Below are 12,490 nucleotides of genomic sequence, written 5' to 3' on the forward strand. Positions count from 1 at the left end.
TCATATTTGTTAGAAAAATAATACGCCTATAAATTACATACACGCATCAATTTTATTTTTATAGTATGTCTAATTATTAATGTTCTATAACATTTTGTGAGAATTTCTCGGGTGTACAATACCAATTAAAAAGTTGCGGTTGCGAGGTCAAATCCCGGTAGGGTGCGCCGAGGCGTTCACGCGATGCACGCTTGACAACAAGCGATTGCATGCCAGTTGGTCATTGTCTCCCAAAGGTGTCAAATCGGTATTCGGAGAAGCATGTCGCCGCCGACAAAGAAGCGGAAGTTTTTGTCGCTAGAAGAGAAGGCTAAAGCTATCACCCAGGCTGAAGGCGGAAAGAGAAAGTCAGTCATTGCGGAAGAATTTGGGATTCCGGCGAGCTCCCTTTCTACTATACTGAAGTGCAAGGACGCTATAGCCAAAGCGCTAGCTTCCGGGACGTCAGCGAAACACAAGAAAGTGACTCAGCCGGTGCACGAGGACTTAGACAAGGCAGTATACACCTGGTTTGTGGAGACGCGGGCCAAGAAGATCGCTCTTAGCGGTGATATCGTGCGACAAAAAGCACTGAATTATGCCCACTTGCTAGGCATAGATGACTTTAAGGCCAGTGTAGGTTGGCTGAACAGATTCAAGTCGCGCCACAGCATCATCGGCAACGTTTTGTGCGGTGAAGCCGCTTCGGCGGATAGTGACGGCGCCGCTGCGTGGATGTCAGCTAGCCTCGCAGGCATCCTGAATGACTACTCACCGTCAGATATTTACAATGCAGATGAGACCGGACTCTTTTACGAAATGCTACCCACCAGGACCCTGGATTTTAAGGGGCTGTGCTGCCACGGAGGCAAGCACAGTAAGAAGCGAATAACCGTGCTCCTGTGCGCCAACATGGACGGTTCGGACAAGCGGCCGCTGTTGGTCATCAGCAAAAGTGCCAAACCACGCTGCTTCAAAGGAAACCGGAGCCTTCCCGTGAAGTACATGGTTAACACTCGGGCGTGGATGACCCGGGCTATTTTCGGAGAGTGGGTCCAGGCTTTCGACCGGGACATGGGCAGGCAAAGGCCGAAAGGTTTGTCTACTCTTAGACAATTGTTCCGCCCACATCATAGAGGACGACGCCGAGCTGGAAAACGTGCAGTTAAAGTTTTTCCCACCGAACTGCACCTCCATCATTCAACCCCTCGACCAAGGGGTCATCCAGAGCGTCAAGCGGGCCTACCGTGAGCGCCTCATTCAAAGGCTGCTTCTAAATACGCAGTTGGGCCGCGAAACAAAAGTGGACCTGTTTATGGCGCTCCAAATGATTGCCACTTCGTGGTGCGCAACGAGTAGCGCCATAATCAGCAATTGCTTCCGCCATGCTGGGTTCAGCGCGCAGGCTACCTAGACTTCGGACTCCGAAAACGAAGATATAGATGGAGACGGGTCGCCGTCTGATGAAGTCGAAGCCGCGTGGGCAGCCCTGCTGGAAAGTGGAGATGTGCCCGCCGGTGTACATCCAGACGAGTACATTCAAGCTGACTCGTGCGTGGTGGTGCGCGAGGAAACGACCGACGAAGACATCCTGAACAGCGTCCGGGAAGACTGTGTTTCGTCGGACGAAGATGACGCAGCCGCGCAACGTGAGCCCGGACAACCAACTACATCGCAGGTAATGGACGCATTCGACATGATCAGGCGTTTCATCGGGACCACGGACAACGATCAGGCAATGGCTTTGCTGGGGGCATGCGAGAACCTCGTTGTGCCATCGCTTGGCAGGAAGCGGAAGCAAGCTAAGCTGACTGATTTTTGGCATTAAAGATTGCTTTTTGTGTCAGCGAGTCACGTGTCACCTATGTATTTGATTAATATCACGACAACAAATTTCCGCGACAACGAAATTTTTCGCGCTCCCCGTCAATTCCGTTGTAGCGGGATTCGACTGTATACTTAGAAAGGGGACACATATCATTCATGTTTTGTCATCTTAGCGATTTAGTTTCCAATAATTCTTTCCAAGCATGACCTGCATGAGTGCAAGAATGTCAAGAGTTGAAAATGTCACATCAGTGCTCCTTTAAGTCATCATATCTATGCCATGGAAGGAAGTACAGCAACACAATTCCAAGCAAATGGTAGTACTGCAGCAAACCCACTTCCCGGAACTTTGAAGTGGCAGTACACGCAAAATATACTGTATAATTAAAGGGAAAATGAGACATCCACCCAAATCCACTTCTTTCCACCTAGTGGGTTTCTGCTGAACTATTACGTCAAATACAGCAGTGCAACACAAACAATGACAAGTAAAAAAACGGGACAGGTACTCCTTATTTGTGATGCACCTGCTGCTGTTATATTAACTATTTCCCTACCATGGGGAAAACGGGTGTTTTTTGAACATTACGCCAGATTTATTTTTTTCTGAAGGAACTACTACTCTCAATATCTTATGCAATACAAACACAAAAAGCAGAATGAATGCACTTTTCACGCATTAAGGTTCTATTAACGAGATGTATGTCATAAAAAAAGATACAAATTGCCAAAATCAAGATTGTGGGATAAGATTGAACAAAGTTTGTAAAGACAAGCTTGTATCTACTAAGAAAAAAAAATGTAACGAAAATTATGGGATACAGTCAACGACCGATTTTCCAGACGCCCAATTTTTCAGACATGCCATTCGGACGCTGTCGCAGCACCACCACGTACTCCAGAGAGTCAATGTATAAAAACATCTGGAACTTTGGATGCAAAAATCCTTTTCTGTCTGATTTTCCGGACTCTTTGCCATGACTGCAAGCTCAAAACGGCATTAATTGAAGCCACCACCACCGCCATTTTGATTATCTCACCTCCTCATCAGCACTCTCGCTTGCTGATCCGTTGGCAGCTGTAGCCGCCACCGCAACAATGCTACTTCGACGTTCGCTACCAAGCTTTCTGTTCAACGCCACGATTTTCATTGAAACAATTCACCACTGATGGTGCCGACTCCGCCTTTGTAATCCTCGATAATGTCTTGGAAAGCACGGCGCGTTGCATAATGCCGGTTCCCAAGAGTCACCTTCGCCTCAATACAGCAGTGTTACGCAGCGAAGCATATGCAAAATATCGGGCTGAAGCATATCAAGAGTGGGAAAGGGCAATTGTCATGGGACATGGTATCTATTCCTTAATTATACATGTGTGCACTCGCTGCCTCCTAGCACAGTACGAGCTACGGTACGCCTAATAAGTGTACTGGCAGGCCTTCATAGTTATTTCACACGTGCGTTTGGCGATTTGAGCCCTTGGGGGCTGTAAGAGGCATGCATTTGTTTTTTTGGACTGCCCGATTTTTCGCACGTTTTCGCAGCCCCTAGGGAATCCGAAAAATCAGATGTTGACTGCATAAAAAAATTAATTGCCGCCTAATAGGCACTATTTCCAAATCAATCAAAATTTTTAATTGAACAAGTATTCCGCTACAAAAATTTAACTGAAAGCACCACAGTTGGGCGTGCCGGGCTGCAGCCACCGATATTCCAGGCTGGTTTGCGTTGGCGTCGTTCTCAGAGTCGAAATCCGACAAAAAAGCAGCATCCTCAGACTGGCTGCTGCTCGATCCATCAATAAACTCATCCGCAGATGCAGCGTAATCACCAGATCTGCGATTTTTGGAAGCGTGCGCGCCACTCTCGGAGTTGGCCCATTTTCGCTTTCTACTTTGACAATTGCGAAACTTCAGAGTGCATTAAAAAATTACTGCCTGGTGGGAAAAAAGCGAACTGCTTAGAAAACAAAAACATAGTTGTCCTCCTTCACGTCCGATGGTGCAGTGTGTCCATGAGCGGCATTTCAAACCATCGATAGCGGGCTAACAATGCCCAATGGGCACGGTACAGAAAGAGAAACCATTAGCAACTGGCCTTGTTATCAGTCCGGTTCGTGTACAGGTAGTTTTGCAGGTGCTGTGGCAGCAGTGAGCCTGCACGCTAAGAAACTTGCAGTCAGGCGTACGATCAGGCTACTATGCCAGAAAAAAAAACACATTTTCAAAGTGGTTCAACGTATTGTACATCTCAACGTATTCAAATACAGCTAACGTCCGATTTTCTCGACTGCGAAAACATTGAAAAAATCGGGCAGTTCGAAAAAGAAATTACGGCGGAAGCTTAGACGTTTCTAAGAATGTGAAGGCAAAACCTAGTTGGACCCATAGCAATGTGGAATGAAGCTTGTAGGAAGAACATGACGGCGGCGAACGAGCCGTGCCGTCGTTCCTACTAAGAAGGCGGCCAGCCGAGCGGAGGCCGCGACGACCAGCGTCTCAAGCTCCTGGAACAACACTGCGCGTGCCGAGCTTGCGCTTCGAGCACGCGCTGCGCTTCTTTATTGTTTACTTCCTTGACAGTCGGTGCCAAGGCACCGGTTGGGAGCGCCGACCAAAGCGCCCCGCGTTGCAGCGTCGGTGGGCGCTACAGGGCTCCCCACCCAGACGGAACGTCGATGAAGGAAGTGAGAGAAGCTAAGTTGGATCCTTGTACTCCAGCCTGCATCTTAGGTGCACCTGTGGCTGGCGCACGCACAGACGTCCTTGAGGCAAGCGGCTCCGGCAATGTGGCATTCGCTGTTGGCCTTGCAGGGCTGTCCAATACGTTTCCGGCGGTGGTCTGCAGCTTGTCGCAGGTCTTGCCGTCCAGCGAGCGGACAAACTCACGAGCACAGTCGCCGATCAGATGGTCCGTGTAGACGCCGTTCAGCTGGGCGAAGACGCACTGCTCGGAGTAGTCGCAGAGCTAGCCGAGGCCGGTGGTGGTGCGGCAGGTCAGGTGCTTGGACTTTGGCTCACGGGATCGGATAGCTTGTAGAGGTAGCGGCCCTCGCTGCACGAGGCCCCGCGAGGCTTGCACTGGGCATTGCTCGTGCAGGTGTCCTCGAAAATGGAACCAAGCGCGATGGTTGCCTTGGTGACCTGCGCGTCGATAGGGCCGTGCATTCAAAGATAAACTTGCCGTTGTCGGAGGGAAGGCTCTCCAGCTGGTTGATGGCGATCTTGGAGACCTTAACGGGGCCGTCGTTCTTCACGGTGCTTAGGGTGGAGCGGTCGATGAGGTTCTTCAGTAGATGGCCGTTGACGGTCCAGGTGATTGTGGCGTAGTCCTTGTACAGGCGCGAGAGCTGTGGGCCCCTGGGTGGGGGTTACCAGTGTGCGGGAATGCGCGCGCTGTGGGCAGCGCATCGATGCATCACTCGAGGTGGAGCCGCGCAGGCCGGATTGTAACCACCTTTGCAGGCTGCAGGGTTGTTCGAAACTAATCCCCCGAGGGGGACGGCGGGGTTAGCGGAGCCTCTCCCAAGCGAGCACCCTTGAAGAAAGCCGAGTGTCGGGCCGGGGGTCGCCTGTGCCCATTTTTGGAAAACCGGTGGGTAACCGGCGGCCGCGTGGCTTCGAACCCACGACCTCCCGCAGCCGAGGCGGACACCCAACGACGAGGCCACGGCTGCGGTGACTTACGGCGCTGCAGCTTTCCAATATCGAACACGGCGCTGGATCGTTGGTAGGACAAGCGAGGCTTAGCTGCTGCACGGGCGCCCGATGGAATGGTCCCTCGAGCAGAGCCCGCTGACGGTCCGCATCGTAAGGGGCCGCGGGCCGTAGGCTGTTGGCGTTCCCGAGCCGAAACTGGTCCTCGTAGAAGTCGCCTGAACCATCAGGGCTAGGGTCAGGCCAGTCAGCGCTAGGCGCCGGGCCATGATCCGAGGAGTGAGAGTAGCTGACGTGTCACCGCTCCGCGTGGCCGGCGTGTTCGTACCGTGACCGCGCGCTCGCACCGTGGCCGGTGTGCTCGTACCGTGGCCGGTGTGCTCGTACCGTGGCCGGCGTTCTCGTACCGTGGCCGGCGTGCTCGTACCGTGGCCTGGTGAGCGCCGTGGCCGGTGAGCGCCGTGGCCGGTGAGCGCCGTGGCTTGGTGAGCGCCGTGGCTTGGTGTGCGTCGTGGCTTGGTGTGCGTCGTGGCCGATCACGTCCGGGTCACCATTGTAGGAAGAACATGACGGCGGCGAACGAGCCGTGCCGTCGTTCCTACTAAGAAGGCGGCCAGCCGAGCGGAGGCCGCGACGACCAGCGTCTCAAGCTCCTGGAACAACACTGCGCGTGCGAGCTTGCGTTTCGAGCACGCGCTGCGCTTCTTTATTGTTTACTTCCTTGACAGTCGGTGCCAAGACACCGGTTGGGAGCGCCGACCAAAGCGCCCCGCGTTGCAGCGTCGGTGGGCGCTACAAGCTCTAAGCCCAAGCGGCGACGTATACAATGTGCGCCGCGGTTTCGAGAACATTCTACAGCTGCCGCCGCTGACATTTCTCTCCTCCCCAGCGCCGCTGTTGTCCTTTCCCTCAATGGCCTCCGGCGTTGAGTGCGAGGGGCAGTATGGGAATGCTAGCACAGAACTGCATTTGCAAGCATTAGTGCTGGCCCCATTACTCCTTTCCAGATTCCAAGCACTGCCTCGTATTTACTGTAACCCCAAAGTAGTCTATGTTGCATTATTGTTGCATTTCGCTTCCCCTTTATTTTATAATGAGCAGCGTCGGAGCCAGCTGTGGAAGAAGACAACGAACGCGCAAGCAGGGGCACGAGCACGAAGCGAGCTCGCTCCCCTTTTCTGTACCTCACAGCGACCTTGAAACAAATTCACGGCTATCGCCTTGAAAAACAAAATGAATGCACACCTTTTATTGTTCCCAAGGGTTCAAATTGCCACAAGCACGTCCGAAAAAGCTATAAAGGCCTGCCGGTACACTTATCAGGCAAACTGGTGCTCGTACTATGACAGAAGACAGGTGCATGCGTGCATAATTAGCCCCTTCCGTTACAAATTGTGATCGACTGTCGATAAATGTATAAATTTTACATAATTTTTATTCGTCAATTTTTAAATTTTTATTTTACTTCTGAGGGAAGTAAAAATACTTGAGGTAAGCAGAACATTCAATTTACCCTAAGCTGAATTTTTGTCATCTATTCCTTCCCACAACTGCACAGAAATGGCAAAAATATGTCGCGACCACAAATGTGTATACTGTGACTGAAGACGTATTGTGTCCCGTAACAGTGGCCCCTTTCCACTCTTGGCAAGCTTCACTGCAATACACTGCCTACGCTTGACCGCATAGCACTCCTGCACTGTAGCGAAGCTGACTCTTCAGAAGCGGCATTATGTAACGCTTGACCCTTACCTTGCTTTTCCCTCTTCGAAGCTATCGGCAGAGATGACAAAGTCAGTGCCTTCGCTGACAGCAGCAATTTCTTTCGCGGTGACTACGGTTGCCAGCAAATTGGTGTGCAAGAGGACTGGTTTGAGGCGGCTGGGTCATCAAAATGGCAGTGATAGCCGCTTTGATTATTAATGCTGTTTTGGACCGATGGTGACGGCAAGAAGTCCGGAAAATCGGACAGCGAAGGGTTTCAGAGTTCGAAACTTCAGATGTCCTTATACACAGGCTCTAAGGGGTACAGATAAGTACCATAAGGCGTTCGAATTATCGAGCATGTCCGAAAAAAAAAAAAAAAAAAACGGTTGTTGACTGCAATAGTAATGTGACACACACATGCCTCAAGTGCAAATATGCATAACTTTTCGTGTATCTTACGACGAAATTCATTAGTAAAATGATGAATATATGAAGAAAAAAGTGTAAAAAATCTCATGACTTCTGTTCTGGCACACTAAGGTGGATCTTCACTGTCTTTTTGCCAGTCAGCTATTACTGCGACCAAGACAAGAAGCAGCTCTCCAGGGTCTCTGTTTATGAACAGCAAGATGGTCTACAGTAAGCACGAATATGCACAAAATCCTTTTAGAAAGCAAGAACTATGAGAACAAATGTCACCAGTGGCAAAATGCCACTGCATGGTTTACATGAGGTCGCTCAAGCCATAGTCTCATACAAAAAACACTACAGGAATATTTGGCACTTGTCTTGATGTATGCTGCCATGTTATGGCTGCTCAGGTAGCATGACCATGATGGGAAGGTCATGACCAGGCTATGACCTAAATTTGTCCTTTGGTCATAGCTTGGTCACGACCAAAGTTCAGGTTATGAGCATGACCTGAACTGTGACCTTATACCTTCAACAACCATGTGGCAAAAATTACTAAAAATGGTCTGTAATTCAAAAAAATTCTGCCAAAAACCACAATATGATTATGAGGCATATCATAGTGGGGGACTCTGTATCAACCTTGACCGCCTGGGGTTCTTTAATGTGCACCTAATACAAGGTACACAGGCTTTATTGCATTTGCTCCAATCGAAATGTGGCGGCAACGGCCGGGCTTTGAACCCCTGCGACCTCGGACTTAGCACCACAACGCCAAAGTCACTACGCCACTACGGCGGGTGATCTGTAATTGGTGACAACCCAAGAATTCTGTTCATGCCATGCACACAAAATCACACTGCATCCGCGCTGTGTGCCTTCATGCTCCAACATAGATTTCGAAAGATGTGATATGGAAAGAAGTTCACCTCAGCCGTGACATCATGGAAATGAGCAAACCTTGTTGGCTGGTGAACCTATTAGAAATTCTTTTCCGTTAGACATTGGTGTATTCGCCCTTGCAATTCTTATAGCATATTCGACTGGTTCTTACCACGCTCCAATTTGGTTTGCAGCGATACAGAGCCCTCTTGAGATTTGAGCCAGAGAAAGCATGTCCCAATGGAACGTTCGGCTGCCCCAGAGCAATCGAAGTCACCACATGATTAATATTCTGTTGAATGTCGATTGCGCTCCCAGCTCAAAGGTGACAGCTCTGAGCTAGAGTGTGGTGCCCTGAATGAACTAGGTGAATGTGTTTTGAGCGCTTTGATTTCGAACCGCTAACGAACATGCCATTAGGTTATCGCTGACTTACTGATTCAGCCACACGAATTGTAGTGTGTTTATTCAAGGCCAACTGCAACAACCTTTTAGGATGTGCAAAAACTCTAGTTTATTATAATGCAGACAGAGAGCAGCTTCAATGCAAAATTTTAAGTTTGAAATGCATGTTGATATGTTACAAAAATCTAGCAAAAATTTACATCTTTGATGGCATAACAAAAAGGACGCTGTTTAGTGCTTGCCTGAAGTGATGCAAGATCTAAGACGTTGAGAACCAGCACGCACCTTTGAGGTGACCTCCGAGATTAGACACTGCCTCCAGTGCACTGAAAAATCTCAAAGGCTATGTGCTGGAACTCGCGTCATACTTGCTAACATCCTGGTGCACACACACGTCGTCTGCTTAAGTGCTATTTAAGATGTGGCAATAAGAAAGATGGAGAATTACCGGCCCTGCAGCTTTGCCAAGATTGCTTCAATAATATATATACCACTCGTTTAGAGCCAATTCAGCCAAAGTGAAATTTCTTGCAGTTGGGACTGTCACTGGGTTTTACAAGGCTGTGACTATCTAAAATAAATCCTGTTACAACCATGCATTTTTTTAGTCACTTCTTTTTCCGACGTTGCTTGCGTGTGGCGCAATTACACATTCGTTGTCAGCATCCGCCAGCAACCGTGTTATCAACGCCGTCTCATCCACCTACCTTCCCTGTAGTACCTGTCCAGCACGGACATGAGAAAGAAGGCCCCATAGCCATGTGCTGCAAACGGCACCTTCGCCATGGTTGCCAGGTAGTCTAGGTAGTAGAGCTCGGAGCCCCCAGCATCCTCATATCCAGCCAGGAGAACGTTGACGGAGTACGGGGTCTGCAGCGTCATGCGTTTTTGTCATGCAATGAAAGCGCAAAATTACTTGCGGACAAAGTTACACCAGTTTGCAAGCAAGTTTGGACATGAGGCATGAGGAGACAGAGAGAGAGAGAAAAAAAAAAACTTTGATGAGAGAAAGGTGCACAGGTCGGCCTGAGTGAAGTGCCTCTTGCCTGCTACTCTACGTTGAGAAAGGGGTTTTTGGGCACGACAGGGCCAAGGTTGGAAGACGAAGGTGGTGATGAAAGCTGCTGCACAGTCTAGCATTTCTAAGCACACTTCTCTATACTACTGTTCATACTGTTTCGTACATAGCAGGCGATGCTGTGGAGCTTAGAGCAACTTTTCACATTACCCGCATTTGTGACCAAAAAATTGTGCGTGCCACATTACACGACAGCAAGAAATAGGAATTTGGTGAAATTAAAAAAAAATTAATTATGAAGTCTTACGCGTCAAAACTACGATATAATTTGAGGCATGCTGAAGTGAGGAACTACGAATTAATTTTGACCACCTGGGGTTCTTCTAACGGGCACCTAAGTCTAGGCACATGAGAGTTTTTGCATTTCACCTCCATCGAAATGCAACCACCGCGACTCGGATCAAAACCTGCGACCTCGAGCGTGGCAGCGCAATGCGACAGCCACTGATCAACCACGGCAGGTGTAGAATTGTGCAACATAATTTGGATGAACAGTTACTACATTACAGTCACAATATACAAAGTCAGTGCCACGTAGAAGACATAGCAGATATGAACTTATTGACCACAGAAGAAGTGGAACATCTCTACGATTGTACTCATTGCATAGCTTCTACAGTGTACATAGATACCATAAGCTCAAGGCTTACAAAAAGATACATTGACGTAAAATTAATTCCATATGCTATAGTGAAACCCGGATATATATCAAATCTGAAGGAGACCACAAGAAAGTTTGATATATAGGTAATTTGATATATAAAATAAAAATTACATAGAAAAATTTTCAAGCGGATTTTACTGCTGTTCGTTATACACAACAATTCGTTATATGTGTGTTCAATATATCCGGGTTCTGCTGTAGTTATATATTACAGTTGAAGCTCAATATAAAAAATATAATTACTACAACTAATTATCGAATATAAGAAAGTAGATCTATGTTTATCACCGATGTCAGCATGTAATAAATGTGAATGCATGAAGGAATGTGATATTACAAGGGTACTTTTGAGTGAGATGCTAGCTGATTATAACAAGGTGCGACAGCAAGAAGCTTGTAGATAAAAAAGCCAGATAAAAAGCCAAGTGTAACATGGAATGCACACAGATCGAGATGGCCCAAGTATAAGCACATTCCCATTGGCATCTCTGATTTTGTAAGCTGCTTTCCTGCTCCACTGAGCCTGTACTTGATGGCCAAATTCTGAATTCTAACGAGACCTCACAACCTCATCAGCTCAAACAGCAAGAGCCCATGTTTGGAAGCAAGGGCAGTGCTCACATTTATGTCATAGTTTGTCCTGGGCACTATGCAGTTTTCAAAGGCATCTGAGCTCTGCGACTGCTTTTTGATTGCGCAGTGAACACTATTGCGTGTGTGTCTTTCCTTTAAGCTTTTTTTTTTCTTTTCTTTCCACTTGCCCCCCTACCCCAGTGTAGGGTAGCAAACCAGGTGCATCCCGGTTGGTTTCTCTGCCTTTCCTTTTCCCCCTTTCCCAGTGACCAACGATTAGGAGCGATGCTCAGGTTCTGGGGGGTGCCTACAGTCGAGAAATTGCCCCACTCACCCTGCTCCTGAGGTAGTCCGCAAGGTTTCGCCGAGTGAAGCAGGCTGCCGCGGACGGCGAGAGCTCGTAACCTGGAAAGGTAAAGCCAGGTCGGGCCATTAAAGAAGGCTTACCAACACCCAATTTCACTGTTTCTGCACCTCAGTTCTTCACAATATCCCAAGCTCCCGATAGCAACGTGATGGGTGCCATGCTGTCACTGAATGCATATAAACAAGACAGAAGTTCACAGGAAGACAGAGGCTTGAAGTGACTAACAGTAGTCGAACAAGGAATGACGCTGTGGCCAACGTTTCGACGAGAGGACATGTCGAAACAGGGCAGCAAATGCATGCAATTGCTGCCGTTGGCTCCGCCCACATTCCTTGTCTGTCCTGTATTAGTGCGATCATTAAGGGCCCCGTGCCGCAGAAAATCCGGTACTCCGCGAGCAAAAATCTTTGTACATATTTAGGTACATACATATACCGCCTTGCTATATGACATGCGGTATATGCAGATTAACTTGCCACACCATTCTACCACTAAAGTTGCTCATACCTTATGTTGCATTCTTGACAACGTTATTACTCAGAATTTTGAGAATGACAGCCCACAAACAAATGTCTCGTAACAAAACACCAACAGTGCATGCGTTTTATGTTAAATCATCTCGGACTGGAATATTAAAAGTGCGAAACAATAACAGAAACCTGAAAATGATGTAATTTATTTGGCGCTGCTGTGCACCACCTCCGAGATCGGCCCACGCAAGAGGCAGCGTTTCTACCAGGAAGCTCGCCTTCGTGCATAGCGTTCGCCGCCAGTGTTTCCCGGTAACCGTTACGGTTACATAAGCTGCAGTTGCCGGGAAGCACGAGTAGTCGGAGATCTTTGTACGCTACCACGTTCCACTCTTAAAGGTGAAGCTTGAGCGCCCTCCAAGTTTTTTTTACTCATCATAACAGCAAACACACAGGTGGGTTTGCTTAAACA

The 12,490-nt window shown here is 48.5% G+C and overlaps 1 protein-coding gene across 1 annotated transcript; it reads left to right on the top strand.

The window, feature by feature from the left end:
* The first annotated feature begins 261 nt into the window (after positions 1 to 261).
* LOC125940998 (tigger transposable element-derived protein 6-like) lies at positions 262 to 7,811 on the top strand. Its single transcript, XM_049657867.1, has 3 exons — positions 262 to 1,075; positions 1,509 to 1,628; positions 7,735 to 7,811. The coding sequence occupies exons 1-3, from the start codon at positions 262 to 264 to the stop codon at positions 7,809 to 7,811; spliced, it is 1,011 nt and encodes a 336-aa protein (XP_049513824.1).
* Positions 7,812 to 12,490: the final 4,679 nt, after the last annotated feature.

This window comes from Dermacentor silvarum, chromosome 10 (assembly GCF_013339745.2).
Source record: "Dermacentor silvarum isolate Dsil-2018 chromosome 10, BIME_Dsil_1.4, whole genome shotgun sequence".
Classification (NCBI taxonomy): domain Eukaryota; kingdom Metazoa; phylum Arthropoda; class Arachnida; order Ixodida; family Ixodidae; genus Dermacentor; species Dermacentor silvarum.